We start from the raw sequence: 25,614 nt of genomic DNA on the forward strand, positions 1-25,614 counted from the left end.
GCTCGCGCGAGTGGAAAGCGGTCGCGCCCCGAATACGACTCGGCAAATAAAAGAGTGACACGGGCTAATAAAGTCGGCGTCGATTTGAAGGTATTTAAGGGGAGACCCTGCAGCAGTCCATAGGACCGTAGGCAGCGAGCCATTTATCCACCCTTTTCCCGTTCCCCTCCCATACCAAGGTCACCTAAATCTCCAGCAGCCAAGAGTTGCACTCAATATTGTGACCGAAGGTGTAAGCTATCGCTCCCTCCCCTCCACCTGCTTCCCCTCTGCTCCTGCTTTTCTTCCGGCTTTTCTCCTTTCTCCTTCCCCTTTTACTCATCTTTCGCTCCGTTTTCCTTTCGGCTTCGCCGATACACGCGCGCTGGCTCACGCGCGCGTATACACACGCAAACACACACGGGGCTATCAGCACCGCGGCCGTCGCCACTGCCGACGCTGCCGACGCCGCATCCTGATCGTTCCCCAGGCGGCGCGGTTCTATATCCAACGCGCTGATTTGATGCACGTTTTAGATACGAGCATCGACCAACCAGACGCGAAGATAACGAGCTGCTAATACTAAGCTTGAAACTCGCGTACCGGAGAGTATTGAAACTTTTCTTTCCTTTTTCGAGTGCCGTCCGTGGAAAGAGGGAGAGGACGCGCGGAGCGTGTGTGTGGCGACGCGCGCGAGCCAAAGAGGAGGCGAGGCGCGGCGCGGCGCCAGCCGCTTTACCTTTTTCAAACTAATTATCGGCAGTTTGCGCTTCCGTGTCTCGTTAATCTTATCGCGCAACCCCCTTTCTTTCTTTTCTTTCCTTCGTCTCCTTTTTGCCTCCTTTCTCCTCTTTTTCCTCGTTTCTTTTCAGACCACCGTGGAAATTGAATAGCATTACGCGTAACGAAATTCTCTCCTTCGGAGCCTTATGAATGTTTTATGAATTTCATTAGCAGAACGCCTCCTTCTTCCTCCTCCCTCTCCCCCTCCGTCTCCCGCTGCTCGCATTCCCCGTCTTGGATACCCCCACCCCCTTTATTTTGCTTTTCCACGCCGGGTAAAATTTTTCTTCCACTCTATTCGGCGTACGTTACGCGATCCACATACGGAATACGCGATGGCATCTCGATGGACTGGCGAGCGTAGCGCGAGGCGTACGCGCGCGGGTCCGTAGGCTGAACAGGTTAAGTGTACACGCGTACTCCGGCAGTTATTCCGCAGATTTAGTAGGCACACAAGGGTCGGCGCGTGCTGATAATGCCGCCTCGGCAACCACCCCTTGCCTAGCTCCGACCTTACGCCGGGGGTGGAAACCCTCTGTGTCCGCGGCCCGACTTCCCGCGAGGAGTGATTTTTCCGAATTCCCTGGCAAATTAGTCCTCCGACCTTTGCTCGCGGTTAACGCTCGCGAGCCACCCCGGCTCGGACGAAATCGGGGTTCAAGCGGAAAGTTCTTCGACGAAGGAGAGTGAGAGAGAGAGAGATGGGGCGCGGAAGAAGGCTACGCCAATTTCCCCGTAAACGGTGTTTTATATTTAATTATTTTAATGTTCAATCGAGCTACCGAGGTATAAGAGCCTGGCAGAATTTATTTCCCTCCTCCATCCTACTCCTCCTCCTCCTCCTCCTCCTCCTCCTGTTGCACCCCCTGTGCCCCCGCCTGCGCGCGTTTCTTTCGTCCCTTTTCATTTCACAAACTTACATAAAATTTTAAACGCAATCCACACTTGCGCAACGGACGGCGCGCACTTCGCACGGAGGTACAATTATGCAAAAATCGAGCATATTCCCTTAGATTGAGGGGTAGGTTAACCACACCTGCATGCAGAGCCAGACATACGATTAAATCCATGGGCATGGATAATGAGATGCGTGTTCGACTTTAAGTGGTGAGCCACGAGTGAGGAGATCTCCGCAACCGGTCTCTGAATCGCTCATGCCTAGGCGGTTCTCCCTTCTTCGCTCTCTCGCCCTCTCTCTCCGGCTCGTTCTCCGGCTCGAGTTCCTCCTCGCTTTCGTCGCAAAGCGGGCGCGCGCGAGCGCAGGAGCGGGCGAGGACGGAAAAAGCGTCGTCGTCGGTGGAAAGTTCGCGAGGATCGATCGCGCCGAAATTTGGACGCGCGTTAATGCACCCTTATTTCCTCAAACGCCGAGTACCTCCCGTGTACGAAATGCTCGCCGATCCTCTTTCTCTCTCCGCTCGTCGTCTCCGCGTACCCGTGACACAGCGTCGTTTGCGAAGCGGTTTTTGCCCGCGTTAATCAGTACGCGTACACGCGCGCGCGCGCGTGAGATACGTGTGCGTGGATATCGCGGTGTATATAGAGCGAGCCGGATACGCATCGATAACCCGATAAAATGGAATTCGAAGATGGAGAAAATGCAGCGGCGATAATCATAGCGTACTACGTGGTCATAGTTGGCGCAGAAGGGACGATTGGAAAAAACGAGCAACGACCGCGCGCGCGGTGGTTACGCCGGCCGAGATGGCTGTGGTCGAGGGAACGAACAGGGTCCTGTGGGCCTATGGGCCAGCGGAGAAAGGGTCGTACAATTGACGAAGTGGGGGAAACGCAGTGATGGACGGACTCGCTGCGCTCCGGATGGTTCGGGCCGCGCCAATAACTTTCCGTGGCTAGAAATGGCACTCGCGTCGCCTTCTTTTCCCTTCTATTTTCGTCACGCTTACGAATTTTCACGATTTTCTTTTTGCTTTTCACTTTCGTTCCGTAACGCGGACGTTGGACACCGGACGTTGCGGGTTTCGATACCCGGATATCGGAGACAGAGCGTGTTTTCGTTGAGAAGAAAAATCGGTTTCCTCGGATAGCGTAGAGTAGGAGGAACGCCATCGCGCGAGTGGCCTGGAAACCGAGCCAGGCCCCGTTGACGGGACACGACTGCTGGCTCCTAGGAAAGCGCACGAGCCACGGGAAGGCACCACGGACACGCTTGCAGGACTCTTGACCCATAAAGCATAGGAACAAGTTCCTATGACGGGGCTCTCTCGCATACACGGAGAAAGAAGGAGAAAGAGGCAGAGGGAGAGAAAGAGAGAGGGCAAGAGGAGGCATAGGAACGAGTCGAAGGCCGTCTGGGCGTCGTGCATCAAAAAACCGTTTCCCACAGCTGAACTTTGCACTCGGAGCCGAAGATAGAACGCGATCGTCTTACATCCGCGATAATTAGTGTACCCGGACAAGCAAACATGGTGGAAAAAAGTGATTAATTTATCAGGGATTGCCGGCGGAAGACGCATCGTTCCTTTCTCAGAGTCTGCGATTTCTTTCCTCCCTCCACCGTTTCGCTCGCTCCCCCTTTCCGCGGCAGACTCTCTCTCTCTTACGACCTTGCTGGCTGCTCGCAATGATATAACTCTAATAATTTGTCCCGTCAAAGGAAGAAAGGAGGTATATAATAGGGATCGTGACCCGGTGTAACGCGATACGAGGCTGGCCGCTGCGTCCGTCGTACACACCGTGTACGCTCACGCGCTATGCATTAGATGCACGTCCACGCGTTTCGCGAGATTACCATGTACCTCCCATCGTCGCCACCAACGTCTCTAAACGACGTCCCAAGATACTCCGAGTCGTCGTCGTGTCAACGTCTAGAAAAATTACCGATTCGAACGAGCGAATCGATGTCACTGGGGACTTTACGTGGCCGCGACTACCGCTGCGCCCTCTACTCCCACGCGCTAGGGACCCCTAGCACCGTCGACCCGCCGCGTCCGATTTCGCAAAGGAAACGTTAATCGCGCGGGGAAATTTTAAAGCGCCGCGTCTGGATTTACAACTACTCGTCGGATATACGCGTTACGTCGAGGCGACATAGCATAGAAAACGAGAGCTTGTCACGCGTCAGTGGGAAACGTCCGCAAACACGACTACCCGAGTCGCGTCGTCGTGGTCGTCGCGCGACAAAACATCCACCGGCTACTTCCTCCAACCGGTAAAAGAGCAAACAGAAGGTGGCTTTATTAGCATACGATTGGCACCGTCCATCTTAATGCCCCTCCGCCGTGGCCCCCTTCTCAGCCGCGCTTCTTTGTCCCCCGAGCGCGCGTATCTTCCAACAATGTTTATGCCCGTGTTCCACGATGTTCGGTCGGTGCGCGCGCATGCACACGCGCCTCCGCCGATCCCGAGGCCACCGTGCGCACCTTCCTGCCAAATTCCGTTTCTTTCACCTGTTTCTCCGCACCCCGAGGTCTTTCGCCGGTACTCTCTCCGTACTTTCTCTTTCTCTTTCTTCCTCCCATCACGAGGAAGCAAAGGCTTCCGCGAATCGAGCGTAAATCGAGCGAAATATTCGTGTTTTGCCGTCCAAGGCCGAGCAGTAAGACGCTGCGGAGCCCACTAGACATCTCGGGCCTTGCGGTCTTCTCTCCACCCGTCTCGTCTTCTTCTCATCCTGACCACGAGTCGAGTGTTCGACGTGTCCGATGCAAATTGCTCGACCGTGGTTCCGCATCGGCGCATCATCGCCCGTCCCTAGAATCTGCGTTCCCCGACGGGAAGACGCGTACGCGACGTAAAATTAGAAAGACCGCGTAGCGAATCGATTGGTCGCGGATACGCTCAAGTTCGCGGTGGAGAAGCTTTTACTCGCAGCCGGACAAAAGCTCGTCTAAGACGTCTTAAGCAGATATCCGTGCCGGGAACCCGGACCGTGCAACGTATTATTATTGTTCGCGTAGTTACCGTAATGATCGTCATTATTGTCATCAGGAGTGTTGGCTAGGACGTTCCTCGACGATAACGAGTTTAGAGGAACCTCGCTCTGCCTCGAGCCCAGGCAGCATCTCGCGGAGAAGAGAGCCCTGGTAGACGTGGCCTCGGGCCGCGTCATCGTTATTCAATAATCTCGCGAACCAGTGCTTTTCGTCTTTACCCCGAGTCCCGAGCTTCCTTGGCATTGCTCCTCGTGGTTAGCGTTCGCGATCCCGAGATGGCCGCGTCTCGGGCAGGGGTCTGGTCTGGCATCCGTGGTGCTAGATTTCGCGGAAAATTTCAAACGAGCGGAACGATCGGGGGCTACGTCGGAACATCGATAAGGGGAGGATTTTTACAAAACAGTCTACACTTACTTCGATATTATCCGACTCGAGCATCGTGTGATAATGGAAACGGTGTGTTAATGCCGAAGATCCGTGACGGCGATACGACGTCGGCTTAATTCCTCTTTGTTTTAATTATAACGTCTTCGGGGCACGAATGGATATCGGCTTATCGACGGGAAGATCGCTATAAATTCACGTCGGATCGAACCAGCCCGGGGAAAAACCGGCGCCGAAACGGAAACGCCGACCACCGGGAAACCAGCGGCGAAGGAAAGCGACTTTATTCGAATGGAAGGTGGAAAAGAGGAAGAACCACCGGTGTTAATTTCGCCTCTCATCCGCTCTACGCTCTTTATTAACCGTCCGCGTCGCCCTCCCTTTTCTTGTACCAATTTCCATAGACTTGTGCGAATATATCGCATTAAGATAGTCATCGTCGGCTATTAATTTATGGCTCCGCGCTTTCAGATCGCTCGGATAGGATCGGTTGGCCGCTCGGCTACCGATCTCCGTTACGCGACTGGACATCGCGGAACGGATCTATCCGAATCGCACGATCTTCCAGGTGTCCTCTGCCGTTCGGGCGTCGCGCGAATCCTCGAGGAAGCCTCCGGTTCTCGCGCGGCAAGGTCGCCAGACGGTTCCCGGATTAAAGCGACGATTCTTAGGAGCGCTCGCGATTTACGCTCCCTATCTCGCACGCTCTAGGATGAAGAAGAGCCACTGTCGGCAGTTTGTCCCGTCTTCCGCCACGCACTCTTTATTACCCCTGTTCTCCGCCGTCTCTCGCGCCTCCACTCTCTCTCTCTCTCTCTCTCTCTCTCTCTGCCTGACTCTCCCGGCCGTGCACCCGCGCGCAAGCTCGATTCCGTACAAGTTCAACACATTTAGGGGGTTATCGTATTATGTCGAGTCACGAACTCGTTACAGCGCGGCAAGACGGATCGGCGCTATAAAACCACTTGGTTTCGGTTTAACCAAAGGGTGCGCGATATAACTGGTTTACATTTTGCCGCCTTTCTTCCTCTCCCCTTGCTCCCTTGCCGATCGCGTCCCGGAGAGTTCTCTCACCCTCGGGGGGTCGCCGAGCAGATTTTTCCCCGGCCGTGCGCCGTTCGCCACCGCGTCCAGATACGAATCGGCGCGTCCGTCGGTGGATCCGGAGGAAAGGAAAGAACGCGAGAGGACGAGAGATACGAGAGGGGCGATACAGAGGGATAGAGGCGACGTAGAGAAGAAAGAAGGCGAACCGGGAAGAGACCGGTGTGGATGGAAAGGATAAACGCGGGGCCAGGAATAATACCGCGTACACACGAGGGAGGAACGGGAGACGAATGGAAGAAAGGGGCAGACAACGGGGGATGCACGAAAAGGGGCAAGAACCTCCGACAGATACACCTACCACTACCGGCGCGCGTCCTATCGAAACCGGCACTTTCGTTTCACGCAAATTTTAAGTTTCGCGAATAAATTGCTAGGCTGTCGGTCCGAACGAAACGACGCCGTGGCCACATTGGGACGTGGCGAGGGGGGCCGTGAGGGGGGGCCGCGAGTGGACGTGGAAAGGCATTACACCCCGAAGGAGGCAAGGGGCCCGGACTAAGCGGCAACCAGTCGATCCACGTGCTCGTTATCACGGTAATAATATCGGGACGATGCCGTCTTTCGTCGACGGCCGTCCTCGTAGCCGGCCCTCGCGAGGTGCACGAACGGTGGAAAACGATAGGATCGTGCACGCGTTCCCTTTTGCCGCGAGAACGCGTGCGCTCGCGTGTGAATCCGCGCGCTGACGCGAACGAATCGAACGCGCCGGGGATCGGTCGGAGCAGACGTGGGAGACGATGCCGACGAAAGGTGTAATTTCAGTTACGAGGAGTAAGTAATGAGCAATCGACAGGCTGAATAGCAATTTCTCTGCCGACCTGCCTGCCTGCCTGCCTGCCTGCCTGTACCTGCTCGCTCGCTCGCCTCGCCGTGGCTTCGTCCTGGGACGGACGTCTGTTGCCACACTCTGCCACGGGGCTTTATATCTTTCCAGCCTCTCCTGTCCACGTATCGCGATATCGTCTTTCCCTTCCGAATTTCTCCCCGCCGGACATTTCTAACCAGAAGCTATGAGTCGCGTACGCGACGAAACAGAACCGAGGCAAAAGAGGTGGTTTCCGGTGGAGACTCGGGACTGCGAGAAAACCGGTGATTTATTTAAAAGGCCGGCGAGAGAGCACTGGTTGTATAGGACGTTGTATGCACGGTGTCCGCGAACGCGTCCGACGGGGAACGTAGTTCGGGGCGTGGGCCCGTCCGCCCCGCTGGATAATCGCGTAACGAGGAAACCGGCTGAAACGCGATTACTGAAATTGAGCGGGGCCTGATGCGAGGTTAATCAATAAGTGGTAACCCGAGGAATGTCACGAACCGTCAGCAGATCGTGCCGAGTCCCGCGTGGCCACGGACACGGGGGGCGAATCACAGGGGCGAATCGAGTTGGCAGGACTGGTTTTCCATTTTGAGCGACCGGACGACGGCGCATTGGTGGCTGAAAGGAAGAGAAAATTGTTGCCTTGGAGGACGCCTCGCGAGACCTTTAACTAAGTATATACACGGCCCGACAATAAGTATGGATCACGGGGAGTGTGCAGAGGAGAAAACGAACCGGAGGAGAGGTGTTTCTCTTCCAACGACGGACCACCCAGCCCAGTTACGTAAGCTCCTCGCGATCCGTTCCTCGCTGTCGTGCTCCATGGCTTCCACAACGGCGTTCTTATCTCTCTTTAGCGTTGACAGTCGAGCGTCGGAGAGCGGGCTCGATGAACGATAGCGCGCGGAGGCTATAGGCCAGTTATGGCCACCTCTCTCGGTCCCGATTTCTCTCCTCTTTCGCGCCTGCCACGCCGAGAAACGTCGGCATCGACGTTTCCGAGCTGCTCTAACTCGCGCACCGTGTCACCGTTCCGTCGTAAATCCTCGTGGGCGGGGCGTGTGATGCGTTTGCGTTCGCGCTGTCCAAGAATAGCGTACAAAGTGTATCGAATTCGTACGATTCACCACCTTCACCCGCTCCGCGTTCCACCCCTTTCGTCGCACTCGTTGCAACACGGCTCGCGCGCGTCTTTCTCTTTGCCGACACTCGCGAGAGATTTTCACCGATCCAGAGATCACCTTCCTCTCTCTCTCTCTCTTTCTCTCTCTGATATAACCCCACCGTTCGAACGATCCCGCTATACCCGTATACGCCGGAATCTGTCGTCGAAAAAAAAAAAAGAGTCTCGGAGCAGTGGATAAGAGCCGAACGATCGCGGATAAGTCCGGGTAACCGGGATTTACGGTGACGGATCGCGATCGAGACGGAGGAACGCGGGCAAACAGCGAACGCTGAGCCATCGACACGACGGATCGAGCTCGACTGGCCGACGCGACGTCGGTCGAACCCGGAAGAGCCGGTCGGTTTCGGTCTAAAAGAAGGTAAAAGTAACAGTTATGTTCATTGTCGCGGCGGACGGGTCGGACGTTTTATGACTGTTCCCCCGTGAAAAAAATGCTAACGGTCCGGTCTCGTCGCTATACAAGTCCTGTTTATTGGCTCGTGTAACACGGCGGAGCAGCGTGGATCAGGAAGCCTTACCGGGGGCTTAGTCTCGGCTCCCGTAGCCGCTCTTCAGTGTTCGAGGACGAACGTGACTACGCGACCGTTTGCCAGTTTTATTGCCAGGTCCAGGCAAATTACGACCACCACCCGACGACTTTTACGTCTATTCTCCGTCGTCGCGTCCCTTCTCACCCCTGGCAGAGCCAAGCTTTTTTCCCCCGACTTCAGTCCGGCGTGCACTAACGCGCGTAACGTAATAAAACACGGCGCGTCGTCCCGTCAAAAAATCTCGGATCCGTCTGCGCTGCATGCCCGACGATTCCTCGATGGAATGACACGGGTGGTCCCCGAACGTGTTAACGCGTGCGTAATTTGTTACAGGGTGGTAGCCAGGCGAGATATATACGACAAGGAGAAAAAACACGGCGCAACGATTAAAATTTTCTGCATACTGTCGCCGTGGTACAGACGACCGAGGAACCAGTTTAGAAACTCCGCTGCGCGGCGATAAGGATCGCGCCACTGACAGGTACCAGGTATCGCGTCAAATCGATCCACTTCACCCGCTGACATATCGACTCGAACAATGGCCAACTTTTTCAAGGCTGGTCTTCCTGGTGTCGCGAAACTCGATTTACAATGGCCACGGGGAATCGTTCGTTTTCTTCCATTTCTTTTGCTTTTTCTCGTTTTTCAGAGGACGTCGATGACGACGATGACGGGGGGCCGAGAGAGTGATCCCCGGAAACGGGCCCTTCGTCGGTCGGATACATCGGTTTCCATTAAAAGTAAATACGCGGCGAGGTCGGCGCAGCTCCGGCTCTAAGGCTCGCCCCGTGTGTAATATATAATACGCGGTTAGATGCAAGACTACTTTTAACCACGGCCATAAATCAAACAACCGACTGCGTGCATTCCTAGAGAAAACCTGCTCCGGCTAGAGAAAAAAGTCGGGAGACCGCGCTCGAGATCTCGCCGCGTCTAATGAACGTGCCTCTCGTTCGTTTCGCTTGGCAAAACGAGAAACGGTGCCTATTAGATTTTCCACAGTGTGCGAACGCACCTTCCGTGGATTCAACGTGAATGGAACGCTTACACGGGTACCTTACCATCGCGAGAACATCGTCGATCGTCTACGACGGGCCGCCATGTTGGGGGTCGACGACGCCGCCGAGGACGTTAGTCCGCGAGTGCATTCTCGCGTTCTCGTTAATTAGATTACGCGCGTCGATGCGCGACGATGGGCAGAGGACGAATTTCGCTAAATCGGACGCGATATTCGAATGACGAAATAGGGGGACGGTGGCGCGAAATCCGTGCGCTGGCAAGAGGAGGTCGTGGAGGATGGTCTTTATCAGTGGAATGGTTTCGCTCGTCGTCGACGTTTTCTGCGAACTTTCAATTTAACGGGGAGATCCGGTCCTTTTTCTCCGAAATCACGATCTCGCGCAAGGGCCTGTAAAAATGACTCGAAGGGCCCCTCTCGGACGGCCGAGCCTTGGGCTACACTCCAATTAACCCATATATAGATCCCCTCTCTTTCATCTCTCTCTTCTCGCTCTCCGCTCGCTTTTCGTCTTTCTCTCCCTCTCTGCCCCGCCGTCCGCCTCGCTCCGCGCGCCACGCGGGTAAAAGGAAATCGAGCTGGGCCCGTTTGATCGATTCTTTCCGCGACTCGCATCGCCGCCACGATTTCCCTTGCACGGCAGCGGCGGCAGCGGCGGCGACGGATCGTACGGCACGGATTCGTCGAAATCGAATCAGCCCGGATGGAGATTTCAAAATCGCGTTGTACACACCGACCCGGGTTACGAGGGGAAAGGGGAGAGAGTCGGGCACTCGAAAGGCACGCGCTTCTCGAGCCACCGCTATTATTACGACGTTACGTGGAATTACGGACGCCACACGATCGTCTGCATGCGTCGTCTTATTACAAAATCCTCAAGGTCTTCGTCGAATGATTCGCGTTTACCGCGGCCAGTCACATATCGGCGGGAAAATCGTGGCCTCGGCGTGGAAGGTGCAAGCACGGGTGTCTCGGGGAGGACACCGGGAAAGAGGAAGACGAAAAAAGGACGAAAGGGAAAGGAAGAAAAAGAAAAAAAGAAAAAAAAAAGCAAAGGGAAGAGAAAAAAGAAAAGGAAGAGAAAAGCGACTCGCGGGGTGGCGTCGGCGACGCTGAGCGGCGGAGGGGATAAGAGACAGCGGGCGGGAGTGGGGGAAGAAAAATCGCGGCACGCCGAGAGCGACAGTGTTACGGTAGCCGTAAATTTCTCGAGCTAATGGTGCACAACAAACGCTTGTCCGTACCTAAGCTCATAATGTCCGTTCACGCCGGCCTAATATCGTTCCCGGCGTTTAATAAATATGTCGCGAAGGTAATACGTCATAACTTTTCCACGCGTCCCGATCTCGTGCAAGGGTCTCCGCGGTGCGCGCGCGCGCTCTCTAGCGCGACGGTAAAACCGTGCCACCCACACCCACACACACACACACACACACGAGCGCGAGTGCATAAAGGAACACGCGAATCTGCGCGAGCCGCGACCGCACGAGCGATGTATTACGTTGATATTCGTTGAACGGTTACCGCGTAATGTCACTGAGTTATACGCTTCTTAACTGAGACTCTTAATCGCGGGATAATGTTGTCCGCGCTCTTTCGCTCGCTCCTTTTGCTCCTCTTTCTCCCCTTTTCCCTCCCACTGCCCGCTGCCCGCCTCCCGCCGCCCCCCACCGCGCCGTGCCGCCGCTCGATACACACGCCGTCTACGCATACCGATAAAACAAACGCGCAGTGTCTCGCGCACGTGACGAATGCGTAATTTCGCCACGGACGAATGATTGTCCGTACGTTTTTAGTAGCACAAAAAGGACTCCAAGATTAGACGCATGCCCCCCGCCGCACCCCCACCGCGACCGTGCACCGCAGCCGTGTAAAGCATTCATTGAGTCCGAGTGCAGTGTCGATGGCGTGATTCATGCATCTGGAATTCGGTGGCGCTCCGAGAAAATTAATTAAATCCCGCTGATTAATCGCTCCATCTCTCTCTCTTTCTCTCTCCCTCTTTCTACGGTTCCTTCAATTTTTTTATCCTTTTTCTTCCTCCTCTTTCTCCGTTTCGCGAATCTCTCTCTCTCTCTCTCTCTGTGTCGAGCGAGTCGAGCGTTTCTTCTTTCCAACTCTGACTGAGCGGCAAGATCGGTGAAGACGAGTGTTCTCGCGTTTCGGAGTGTAAGATCGGTGTAGAAGAGGCAGAGCGGAGACAATCGAATGTTTATACCGTCAACGTTCGAACGAACGCGATTAATATGGCCCGCGGGTAATAACGGTTGTACCACGTCCGCGAGTGCTCGAAGGATAAGCGGCCCCGTGAGTCGTTTATGCTTGTCCGCTTAAAAACCCCAGATAGAATCGTACATCATCGGGCGTACGACGGGAAAGAGGCGGTAAAATTAAGAAATTTTCGTTCCGGCACACAGCGACGATCAAGCAATTATTTTAAAAGGTCAAAAGGTTTCAGAGCCGGATAAATTATGCCCGTCGTCCTTTCCCACCCGCGTCGGCGGTCAATAGCTACGAAATAAATGGGTACGCAAACGTTTCGATTCAGTTCTCGCGTGAACGCGGCTAACTTATGCGTGTGTACGTATGCCCGGACGTTCCACCGGGAACGCGCGCACAGCCTCGCGCAGCCGTGCGCGTGAAATCGACGAAAACGGAAAAAAGACGGACCCCGTTGGACAGAGAGAGAGAGAGAGAGAGAGAGCGAGCTCGACGACGAGAGAAGGACGGAGGAAGAAGGCCCCCGATCGTGGAACCGGCAAAAAGACGGAAAAAACGCGTTCCGATCGTATCGAATGACAGACTCGGCGATCTGCTCGCGCCAAAGTGTAAACAAAGCGACGACGAACCACGTAACGACCGCTGAGTAATGGCGGAGAGAAAAAGACAGGATTAAAATGCGCATATGATCGCGTTCGGTGTTCTATTCAGCACGGTAACTCGCGATCGCCCGGCCATGCCACGTGTTCCGGTTCTCGCCGCGAGATAGAGCGTCTATCGGTGTCGCTGGCAATTAGTCGCTGTTCGATATTCGCAGCTTTTTTACGCTCGTGTGATCATCGAGACCTGACTGGAATGAGAGAGAAGCCAGAAGAAAAAGAAGAAGAAGAAGAAGAAGAAGAAGAAGAAGAAGAAGAAGAAGAAGAAGAAGAAGAGGCAAAGCGATACGAAAGCATCGCGCGCGGTCAAGTCGCGGAGAGAAGCCTAGGCTCTGTGGCAGGTGCTGTTCGTAATGGCCGGCCATCGGCAGGCCAGGCGGCAGTGCTGTAGGCAGGTTTGCCGTGGCAAAAACTGTTGCGTGAGTTACGAACGTCCGAGTCTATTTGCGGTATCACCGGGGTCCGCCGATTACATCGTCGCGTATTAATTGAATACTGACCACGGCGACGCGTGCAGATGGCGCCAAAACGGCGTAAGAAATCGGGACACATCGGAGCGTGGAACGAGCGAAGAAACCGATCGAATATTCTTTCCAGTGCGCACCGTCGACGCAGCAGCGCCTCCTCCCGTCCGTGTTCGCGACGAGCCGTTCGTCCATCGTTGATGGAAACGGTGCGATACGACCGCGATGCGTGGCGATCATCGATTTCAACGAGTTCCACATACACCGAGGTATCGCGTCGAATCCGTAAGTAACGCAACGATGGAAGATCGATGGGAAGAAGAAACGTTTAGCCAGCGCGATGTATGTAGATTGTCGTTGGTTTTATCTACCGATCTACCGACCGAGGCGTACGCGAGGGTAAGCGGAAAGAATAAGAAACATCTCTACGTTTGGTGATTTTAGGTGCACGTTTTGGTCGTGACAGTCGGTATTTCGTCGTGTACCAATGACTACGCTGAAATTCGCGATATATACGTGGACATTGTTTTCGCTGAAATTGTTACGATGCTTGGCGACGTCTCTCGGTTTTAACGCTTTGATGTACGTTCTAGGTACACGCATGGTCAGTGAGCAAACGGAGAACGGTGTCCTTTTACGAGATCATCGCGATCCGTTGATCGAGTTTCGAGGTCATCGATGCGTCTTCACCTCGACGGACATCCATTTTCGTATACGCAGTGGCTTTTATTCGCGACTCTCTCCTTCGGAGGCGAACTATGGAAGAAATATATATACTCGTATATACGAGGTACGTCTTCATCCGCGATGCAACGGCCAGTATTCCGCAAAAACGTGAGCAGGAACACTTTTCGATTCAATTATTTTGCCTTGTATCCATCTTTCCTTGCGGGCACAGGTATACAGTATCCTTTGTCTGCCGGTGTAGTCGTTCCGATCGTCGAGCACCTAAACACGTTCTTCGTGCCTACGAAGCGCGGCCGATCCAAAGTATGCATTATCTCAGCCCGGAGCAGTGAAATGGCAGTCTACTATATAGACGAGCAGCAAGAAGCCGAACCAATCAAAAGCGCGGCGTTTCTGCTGTCAGCAGCCTTGAAATCTCCGACCGAGCCAACGAATTTCCCCTTTCTATCGTGCTTTATTTACCGTTTCACCCACCGACCGTTTCGTGGCTTTTCTCGTTTACCATCCTCTGGCCAATGAAATACGTCTCGTGGACACGAATTAGAGGCGTTTTCTTCCGTGTCAAACCACCGGGCCATTAGTCTGACCAGTAGCGTAATACGGCGCGTGTGATCGATAGCGATCGATCGCGATCGGTCTCGCGGAAGGAACCGATTCCCGCAGCTGGGAGACCTGGATAAACGATCGGGAAAGTAACGTCGAACGAATTATTTATTTCCCTCCTTCCACTTGCTTTTTTTTCTTTTTTCTCCTCCTTCTCGCACGGCACGAACAACGATCTGAGAAACGGCGGCTAATTGATAAATAGCCGTTGACGACAAACGTTACACAGCGAGAGAGGATTAATCCTGGGCCACGAGGGCGATAACTCCTCCCGCATGAAATTTGCAAAACAGCCGGATAGCGTATGGGCTGTTGTCGGTGTGTAAAAGCGAGTGAGCGCACACGGGTTCGTACATGCGAACAGCTCGTCCATCAAATTGAGAACCCTGGTAGGCAGCCGCTATACGCTGCCGGCTGAACGTGCGATCAGCGCCTATGCCTTGCGCGCGCGTTACGCGCCACTCACGTTCCTTCGCTTCTTTTCTTTCTCGCGGCTCGTAGGCACGAATAAACCATTGCTATTGTTTACCAACGGGGCCGGCGTTGTCCTCGCCGTCCTTGGACGGTCGTGTCCGAGCGACCACTCGATAGAGACGCAACCCCATCCGCGTCTCCGTCGAATCGTTCGTCGTCCAAGCCTATATATATATACACACGTACGTATATATATATATACGCGACGCCTCCTCCGCTGTAACACGTGTACGCGGGTGTCCTTTTCTCCTTGATCCTCGCACGAGATTACCGGTGTAACGTCCGTGCGTTGATATCGCCCCGTTTATCTTATAATCGCGCACGTCCACTTCCTGTCTCCGCTGCGAACACCGTGTCGCGCTTTGCCTTTGTTTTCCACTTTCTAGCCTTTTTCGCCGTTTCTTTTACTCCATCGCGAATACGCGTATATATGTATATCTGCTTTCACCTCGCCTCGCGCCGCCCTGTCGACACCCTGCTCGCTATCCCGCTCCCCGTTGGCCCGAGCGAGAGAGACGAGAACATATTTTAGCAAACGTCTCTTCGGCCTGTCTATGCTCGTCTCGCTCTGTTCCACGAGAACGCGATAACCGAGGCAAAAGCATTTTTATGTGTTACGGTAAGTGATCGAAGTAATCTTTAGCGGTAACTAGTGGTAGATCGTATCGAAACAGAGTCGCGATTATTCCGCGCATGTAAAGCGCGGCTGAACGCTGACCAGCCCGTTACCAATCGCGTGAAATAATATTACGGGTGTTTATGAGTGGCAGCCGCGTTGTCGGCTAAGAAAAACGTGGGACAGGATGTAAGTGATTCCGCCGATCAGAAATTACACTTTCATGCGGTGAATCCCCAACACCCGTGATTAATACCTTCAAGGTTTTCGCGTTATAACGCACCAAAGTATAAAAATTGATTGACGATACTCGGTTCGCGGTGAAATTATGCGGTGGGGCATATGCAAATTGCGAATATCCCGATACATTTTGATCGATGTTTACAATTACTTTTAATGACACGCTTCTACGGCATTTTGTCTCACTATGGCGGCCCCTCCAGCCTGTCGTTTTCCCCAACAATGCGTGCCGCTGCGCGCGGACGTTAACGAGCGTGAATTAAAAATCAATCGACGAAATGTTACATAGCGAGGATCGTACCTGGCCTTGTAATTTCCCGCGATTTACATGCATTACGATGCTTTAGCTACGTTTACGTTTTGCTCCGTGTCGGATTATAATACGAACGATTTAAATTCCTCCGCTTGATCGCAGGAGAGTAGTTGCGCAGCGTGTAACCAAGAGGTTACTATCCCCGTGCGTGACGAGGTGCAGACACACTCGTTTCGCGTTGCCGCAAAAACCAGATTTTTCCTCGGTTACATTAACCATAACCCTCGCATTCGACTCCCTCGGTTATTATTATTAAACAGGCTACGTTTCTCCTTCGCTCGCGAAATCGCGAAAAATACCTCTCCTCGACGTAACCCCTTATAAGCTGCGTTCAGAAATCTCCATAGTTTCTTTGGAAAAACAAATTGATTCCGGTCGAATAAACGCGAATTATCGCGTCGATAATTTTGATTTATCTTCCCACCGTGCAAAGAAAGAGAAGAAAAAAGGAAAGACAGTCATTCGAAAAATACGATTATCGTAAAATCAATCTCCGTAAAAATATCCCCGTGCCGAATGAAATCGGAACGTTATCGTACCGACAATTTTTATACGCGATACCCATGATGGGGAAAAAGAAAAAAGAAAAAAGATAAGAAAAGAAAAAGGAAAAGGTGTGACAGTGAAGAGCGAGAATGGCAAAGTCGATCTTTAAAAATGTCCCTGAACGCTCGTTGAGGAATTCGACGGCCGAGAGAGCAGGATGAATTTCCGATCAAATGTGAAGGGCCACGTAATTTTCAGAGACCCGAATGTTTTTCGAGCGAACAGTACGCAGAAGCGGCGGGCGTGGAGAAGGGAAAAGGGCGTAGTAAGTCATACGGAGAGGCTCGTACGTCATCCTCCATCCGGGCCAACGGAGCAACACATGGAAAGGGTCTGCGGAGCCTCCATACACGATGAACGCACCTACTTGGCTTGCCTCTTTAGGTCGCGGGTGCGTTAGTGTTGGCGCACCGACACACGCGTACACGCACGCACTCACACCCGGGCGAACGGTGCGCCTCTATAGGTAGGAGAGGCTGAACCACTTGGTCACGGGCGTGCAACACGCACGCCTATATTCGACGCAACTCCACGATCCGATCTTTTCAATTTTCCGATTATAAATTAGCGCCTTAAATGGATCGTAAAAAGCATCGTAGGCTGTGTAAGAGCGAGAACGGACTCACCGGAAACATCGGGCAGCCATCAAGATGGAAAGTTCTCTCAGCCATGTTCGTCAGCCATTGAGGTATACTTAAACAGATCCGATACATCTTCGCGTGTGTTCATCCGTTCAATTACCAATTATTAAATATTTTTTTTAGGCTCGTATCGAACAACCGGGAGTGTGGAAACGTTGTGGATGGACGAAGGGGAGAAAATATTAAGACGTAAAGTAGCAGGAAACAAAGTAAGTGGACGTATTATTATTATTTACGGGACGATTCCGTAGCGAATGATCGGCGATAATTAGCGACTCGCGTGAAACGAATCCGTAAAAACCGTCGGCCCATAAATGATTCGTACGATAAAGTTCCCCGTGTTTCAGTTCCAGCAAAACATTCCTACCACACACGAAGACGCGGAACGATCTTGGTCGATACACACGGAGATATGTGCTCTGTATTACCGACGAGCCTCGCAGCGACGATAGCGGTAAGCGTGGAGGCACATAAGAGGGAGGGGTAAACGAGCCGAGCCACGATTTCGTCGTCGTAAACGTCAACGTTACGGTTACAGCGTTGTTCCTAGCTGGTTTATATTGAACGAGGTTGCTCCCCGAGGTACGTAACACCTACTGGCAACCGTCGTATCGTCGAGTAGCACCATACTCGTTTCCAACTCGGCAGAGAGAGAGAGAGAGAAAGAGAGAGAGAGAGAGAAAGAGAACGAGAGTGAGAGAGAACGGGAGAGAGAGAGAGAGAAAGATAGGCGGGTGAGACCACGTGGCTTTTACGCGGGAATCTCGCTGCTTCGGCACAAGAGTTCAAGGTTTGTTAGCTCTATCCGTTCGTACCCGACGCCGAGGCTAGACGAGCCACCCAATAAAGATCGCCGTAACCACCACGCGATATCGATGCGCGTAAATCAAAAAAAGAACACGGATATACAACAACGTCGGTTCGTTGGACTTCTAACACGTATTTTGCATTTTTTAATCAATTTCGGAGGGTCAGCCTTACGAGGGAACAGGGTTGAATTATCGAACGATTCGATCTTCACGATACGCTTCTTCCCTCAGCGTAATTCTTCTTTTTACGCGAAGAAGAAGAAGAAGAAGAAGAACGTTGATCTTTCTTTTTCACGATTCCATAATGAGAAAAGAGCCTCGTATTTTTCTGCTCAACATTTATGAAATTCGCGCGGGGTAAAACGAGCAGAGGAATCCCTCTAAACGAGCGTAATTAAAATTATCGAATAATCGCTTATCGATTTTATTTTCTCGTTCCATCGGGTATCGACATTTCTGCGGCGTCGTAAAGGACAGGGGCACGACAACGCGAGGACAAGAATTAACGTTGGGTCTTGGGAAAGAAGCCGTCGGGAAACGAGGCAGTTTTACAGAGGATAAATGAACCGCGGGGGTGTACAGATAGTATTCGAAACCTCGTCTTCACGCCCTCTAATTACCCTGTAGACGCGGCAGACCCTTCAATGAGGGGGCCATAAATCTTGCGCGCGTTTGAAAACAGCCCCCGAAAGTGATACGGCACGACGGAAGAGCCTTTTGTGAACGTCGTCGATGCGTCTTGAGAATTGCCACCCAATGGAATAGCAACGCGCTCGATAAAAGTAACTAACCGTTTCAATCTTACCCGAGATAATTGTCGAATAGATACGACGAATCTTCTTTCTCTCTCCTCCTCTCTTGCACGCGCGCGCGCGCACACACACACACACACACACACACACACACACACACACACACACATACATGCGCGAGCGCACACCCACGCGTGCACACCCGTACAGAATCTCCTTCCCTTTTTCCCTCGTGGCCGTTATTCGAATAAACGTTGTCTATCGAAATAAGAGTCCAGCCGATATCTATGACGATTCGTCGTACACCCCGATAGCGTTATATTGCTTCATTACCGTAACATTAATAAGAGAGACATTTACATCTGAAAACGGTGGCGATACCGACGCTTCGCCAACCGCCATAAATCACAATGAATTTCAAGCGCGTGTACCCTTTGATGTTTATCACGGCCAATGATACAAATGCATTCCGTGCAATCAAGTTTCTTCGGCCGATCGTGTGCGCGCGCACGCGGCTCGGTAGTGCTCGCCAGCGTTAATGTTGTGTCCCGAGATCGTGTTCCCGTAACACCGATCCGCAATAAAACCGAGTTAATGATACCGTGTCTATACCCTTCTGATTTGTGCGATTTGGGCGGCATAATCACTTCTTCAATCACTTATTGCACACTTAGTAACGACGTTTAACGCGAATACCGTTTGGGTGCCGATAAATCATCCCGTAGATACTGCCCGCATCTCGCCTGGCCGTCGTTGGCGCGTTCGTTTATTCCACGCGATTGGAAAAATCTAACGGCTCGGAGAGGACAACTGGGGGACACGGAGTTCGCGACGTGCCAGGCTTCTCCCACGCTTAGATCGCCAACGACGAGAAATTTGAAAGTTAGATGCGGGAGTGGGGGTGCGCGAAAGGCAATTGGTTTTGGCAAGGTCGCGCTAGACGGCGGACATTCCCCCTGCCCCCTTCTTGCCCGGGGCGAAGATACACGATCGTAGTTCGTCATTTTCTCTAGACGGGTGTTTTTAACGGACGCGCGACACCGACGGCAGTAAACACCGTGGTCGGCGGAATCGGTGCCGTAGCTACGCGACGATAAAGCCAAATTATTTATTAGAGGGCAACGCGGGAACGTGAGCCGGTAGACGTTGATGGCTCTATATTTACCCACAGACTTTAATCTACGACGAAATAATCCATAATCCTGTATCGATAAATTTTCCTACGCGTGTATCGCTCGTAGCCAACGACGTTGAAGAGCACTTGCCGGCGAGTGCGAAATGAGTCAACGACTTTCGATCCGCGAGTGCATAGAAACCTGTTCCACGAGAGTGCAAGCCGATCAATCGCCTTTTCCCATTCCTACGATTCCTCCTACGATCGCTGCATTCCGGCGTATCGTCGGCCCGATTTGCACACTCGTGATATATAAACGGACGATTAAATCTTCCGTTTCTACCCGATGAACGCCGAGGGAAACCCGAACCGCTTTCCCGTCGTCGTCGTCGTCGTCAGAACGAACAGACGGACGAACGAACGAGAAACGAGCATGCACGCATGCGCACGAGTCAGGGCGCTCTTGCGTTTGCGCGACCGCGCAAGCCGGACGATTCATCGACTATAAATCTTGTTGCAGTTATTGAATGGAAGACGCCGAGTTGATTCAGGAATACGCGAGCAAAACGACGCCCCCGAGAAGATTTTTTTCCTCCGGGCCATGGTGGCCGAACGCGGGGCCGAAAGTGACGTTAGATGGAACGAGAACGCAACAGTGCCGCCTTCTGAATATTAAATTCTTTCCCCGGCTGAATTTAGTATTTATAGAAGGACGTAAAGAATAAGGTTCGTTCAATAAAATCCCGTTTCTTGTCTTTGAATAAGCACGCGCCTACGTCACGAAAGCTCATAAAATAATCTCTACACCTTTGTATGCATAAAGAGAGACAGAGAGCGAGGACCTCGCGTGGTCCAGCAACGGGAGGGAAAAAAAGGAAGATACAGGCGGGCCTTAAACCGGACCAAAGGGCGCGAGAAGGAGGCTAGAAGAGGGATATCGTAGGGAAGAGCGAAACAGGGCCGAGTTTAAAAGCGAAAGCGAGAGACAGAGAGATACTGTAACGGAGGAAAAGGATGGAAGAATGAAAGACGAACAGTCTAAGACCCAGCTGAGTCTGTAGAGAGAAGAGGCGGTGACCAAAAAGCGAGACAGAGCTCGAGAGGGCTCGGTGATTATATATCTGCCTACGACAAAGCGAGAGGCTGCTAGGAAACCTCTCCGCGAGAGGGACAAAGATATCGCTAGAAACAGCTGACTACCGGAATTCGGGGTTCCGGAGGGGTGAGTACGACGAGGAAGGCACTTGAACCCCAATTGGACGAGGGCTTCCCCATTATACTCGACGTGCCCAACGATTTTACACGCACTTGACTCCATTCTACCTATCCACCAGACGTAACTTTATCGCTGTACGACCGATTTTCCACGATACCACATACATATATATACATATACCTTTCCAACCTTCCAACCCGAACTACGCGATACCTATGCGACCACGTACGATGAAACGTATCGCGCAGAACGGTCGGGTAATAAGTTTCCTAGCTATTCGAACTCGTTTCGATTTTCAGGCAGATCGTGAAACGGTGTTCTCTCCCTTTTAGCAACTAGAAGACGCGTTATTTTTCGACACGGGACACGTACCACGAGCAGTATTCCGGCTACCTCCGACTTAATCGAGGGGACCATTTGGCTCGCCTCGAACGTCTCACGGCTGACTCTATGGATCTCGCAGGCGGTGAGGTGGAAGACTCGAGATCGGTGCAAGACAGGGGAAAAGATAAATCCGTTTTACAGACGGATCTCCCTCTCTCTCTCTCTCTCTCTCTCTCTCTCTCTCTCTCTCTCTCTCTCTCTCTCTCTCTCTCTCTCTCTCTCTCTCTCTCTCTCTCTCTGCTTTTCTCTGGAACGCGAAACGGGGTCCACGCGCGCTTTTTTTACAACCAGGGCCGTCTCCCGGGGGTGTAGGAGGGGCCCGGTGAAAAGAGGCGGCTGTCGCGCAGGGAGGCAGAGACTCGCAGGCATTAATGATAACTCGAGGTGTCGCTTTGCACGTCGCTTTCACACGGATGGGTTAGTTATTACCGACACCCTCCCCCGGACGCGCGCGCGGTGCATTCATTGGCGCAGAAGGCAGCGGAATATTTTTAGTCCGCTGGCAACTATAAATCCGTTATCTCGGCTACGCTTCGTGACGGATACGTCGTATTTCAATCGACGCACAAATAGACTGGGCGAAAAAAATGACGAGCAGTGCCGACGTAACAACGCAACGAGGCAACTTACATTGGAGGATCGTATACAGGCGTGTCTTCCATTTTTCAGAGCGGAACCAAGGGGTGGAATGATTTGTTTAGATATCGGAGCCACGGCGCGGCGCGCGTTCTGCGCGTCCAAGAGCTCGAGCGGATGAAAAGAGGAAGGGAAAAGGAGGAAAAGGATGAAAAGGAGGAAGAGAAGGAAGAGAAAATGTGAGAGAAACGTGAGATTGGATGGGCTGCGTGCGTTCCACGCGAATCGAGCGTTGACCGTGAAACGTTCGACTAGGGCGATTTAGCCTGGCGCGTATAATGGTGCCGGGTAAACTCGATCCACCACGCCTTTCCCGACCACGTGGCCTTCTACACACTCCCGAGAGAGACTCGCTCAGCTCTCTCCCCTAAGCATCGTGTGGTCGCTTCTCTCTATATTTCATCACGGCTGTTATGATAATCGTGGTTGTACGAGAGAGATCTTATGAATGTAAACTCACCTGCTATAGCCATCCAGGGGTAGAAGGTATGGTTGGCGGTGGGTTGCTGATGTAGTTGCGTGGCAACCGGTTGGCTCGCGGACGAGTTCAAACTGCAGGTGTTCCAGGACGACGTGAGGGACCTCGAGGAACTGTTGTTACCAGGACTCGATGCCGGGTCGCCGCCTACGAGACCACCGTAGCTACCAACCCTCGTCCCTTCTGGAGTGCACGCCGAAGGACGAACGACCGAATTGCTCTGGCTGTTCGCCCCGGAGGTCGCTGACTGCCAAACGTCCTTGACGGCCGCGGCTGCCATCACCGCAGCGTAACCATTCTGATGCGCCGCTGCTTGATCTTGTTGCTTACAGTCCTTGGTCGCTGTGGTGGAGTACGACGAGGTGGTGTGCCCGGTAGCCTCCGGTGTGGTCGAGTACAATTTGCAGGCCGTCGCGACGCTCGCGTCGTACGGCGAATCCTGCGGTGGTCTCGTGTTCGTGCCTCCGCCCGGATGTATGCCCAACGAGGACGAGGTGTGATGATGATGCTGCGTGGAGGCGTACGGTGACATACCCAGGCCAAGAGGGAAACTTCGGTAGGCCGCCGCGGTGGCTGGATCATGGTGTTGACTGGCGGCTCCTGTCTGGTGGTGGTGACTTCCGTAGAAGCCACCCGCAGTCTGCTCAAAGTACGAGTTCATTATCCCGGGTATTTTGAATCACTTGCACTGAAACACCGCCACTCTCGAGAAACCAAAGAAAAAAAAAAAGAACCGATATGCAACGGCGAACACGCGAGCGTGGAGGCAAGGTGGAAAAGGGCCTCTAAGCTGTCCAGTCGAGGCGAGTGGAGACGACAACGATCGACGACCACCACGACGACGATCACCACGAACACGATGATTGTTCGCGTTGTTCTCGTCACGCGGTGTCTCTTCGGTGGACGAGGTGGTTCAGAGGACGGAGAGAAGTACGGAGATACGAGCACACGCGTCGTGTCGTCGTGGTTAATAGTAGTCGTCGCGAACGATGCTAGAGTCCATGCTCCGCGCGACCCGATGATAATCTCTCGTCGCGAGTTCCGAGTTGGTTAAAGGTCCGTTCGACAGCCACCGTTCGTTCCACGGGGAGACGACGTCGACGACGAGGAGGACGTCGACGAGGACGTGTAGCAGTAGCAGTAGCAGTAGCAGTAGTAGTGTAGCAGTAGTACCTATCGAGGCAGTGGTCGTGGTCGTTCCGGCTGCGTGTTCCGGTGGTGGTTCGCGCCAAAAGGCGAGAGGTAGGCGCGTCGCGTCGAGCACCGATACGCTGTTTGACGCGGGTGGCGACAGGTGACAGCGTGGACGAGGGACGAGCAAACGGGCATTAAACCGTTTTAGGAGGTCATAAAAGTCATCGGTAGGTATAAGCGGTTGCACCCAAGAGTGTCAATGTCAGTAGGCCGTAGGAGTATAATTCGGAATGGGACTCATGGCAGCGGCGGGGGCTTTTATGGGCTTGTTATGGTTACCGCTACCGGCAAGAGTGTAAACCGGCGGTCTAGGTGGTGGAAACGGGCGATGATCGTTAAACCGTTACGACGCAATAAACCGGGGTAATAAGACGGGCTATAAAACTGCCTGTGGGTCTCTCTACCGCGTGCGCGCCCGTCGACGGTTCGGTCGGCCGGCACGCGACGATCTCTCCCTCGCGAACACCTCTCTCTTTCTCCTTTACTCGGTATCGAAATGCGTGCGATATGATATTTTGTGGAATCGGTCGCAGGCCCGGGGCCCGGTGCGTCTCGGAAACTCGGTCGTACTTTTTTAAAAGGACCGAAGCAACCGCTCCGACTCTGTCCGCACTGCACTAGCACTAGCCGAAATGTGACTTCGCTGATGACTGCGAGGTTCGGTACGAAGCGACGTACGAAGGGGATCGTAACGAACCACGGTATGCCAGTGCGGTGGTCCACGGCACACTACCGCTTTTCTCGCGCCCCGTGTACCGCCACTCTGTACCGTCCTCCGTCTCTTGCTCGCTCCTTCGCCTCCTTTCCTCTCTCTCTTTCGCCATCCACCTCTCTTCCTTCCACCACCGACTTTCCCGTCTCTCTCTCTCGCGCTCCCACCAGCCCCCGTTTCTCCTCTTTCTCTTTTCCACTATCATTCCCTCCTCTTCCTTTCGCTCGCAGCCGTCTCGCTCGCTCGCGCGCGCACACTCTTCCACGGTGTACGGCGCTACGTGCCGACGAGGAACGCGCGCTGCTTTTCCTCCTTGTCTTTCACGCGCCGTCCCCCTCTCCGACGCGATAACCGACTTCTCTCGCTTCCTCCGTCGTCCCTCGGCTACCCCTCCCCCGCATATAACGCCCCCTCCAAGCTTGCTCCACTCACCCTCTCGATCCGTCTCGCTCCACCTCTCGACGACGCGTCGCGTCTCTTCTCGTCTCTTGCGCGCTCTCTTCCACCGCGCACAGTCTCTCTCTTTCTTTCCCTCGATTAGACTACGCAGCGCGCCCCCTGTCGAGCATTCGAGTAACTCGACGACGTGCCGCGAGATTAAATTCTCGTATACTCGCTGCTGCCTCGGCTGGCTGCTGCCGTCGCGTTTCAGCCACCGAACCAACGGTGCACCAGACGTCGAGCCCGGAAGTGGTTTAGACGAGGGCCGAAAGGATCCTTCGCGAATCGGGCAGAGGAATGGAGAAAAAGAAACGGGGGGGAAAAAAAAAAAGAAGAAAAGCGAAGAGACCCCGAAATCGACGAATAAACGAGTAACGAAAAGAGACGAAAACGCGCGCGCGCCCGGTATATACTAGCCAGGGCGCGCGAGAGGTATCCCGGAGTGACGAGTACCGAAGAAAGACGGGAGAAAGAGAAAGAGAAAGGCGCGAGAACGGCGAAGGAGCGGGAGAAAGAGAAAGAGAGAGAGTAAGACGCGAAATTGCGGCAGCTAAGAGGGAGACGAGAAATGCTAGCCCGCGTCGCTGGACGTGGAGGAAAGGGGGGGGGAAGAAAACAGGGTGCCAAGGGAGGAGGTTATGCTTAAGGACCAATCAGAATTGAATTCGTCACGAGTACCACGCCGGCACGGCACGAAAATTCCTACGCCATGTGAAAG

At 53.3% G+C, this 25,614-nt stretch overlaps 1 protein-coding gene across 1 annotated transcript in view; it reads right to left on the reverse strand.

Annotated features, from left to right (window-relative positions):
• Ubx (ultrabithorax) overlaps nucleotides 1-23,251 on the reverse strand; it is a 153,725-nt gene extending 130,474 nt beyond the window's left edge. The window contains exon 1 of the mRNA XM_017898093.1: nucleotides 22,532-23,251. Coding sequence (XP_017753582.1) covers nucleotides 22,532-23,210 — 679 coding nt within the window. The 5' untranslated portion in view covers nucleotides 23,211-23,251. The remainder of the gene's footprint in view (nucleotides 1-22,531) is intronic.
• Nucleotides 23,252-25,614: the final 2,363 nt, after the last annotated feature.

This window comes from Eufriesea mexicana, unplaced genomic scaffold (assembly GCF_001483705.2).
Source record: "Eufriesea mexicana isolate 0111107269 unplaced genomic scaffold, ASM148370v2 scaffold611, whole genome shotgun sequence".
Lineage (NCBI taxonomy): Eukaryota > Metazoa > Arthropoda > Insecta > Hymenoptera > Apidae > Eufriesea > Eufriesea mexicana.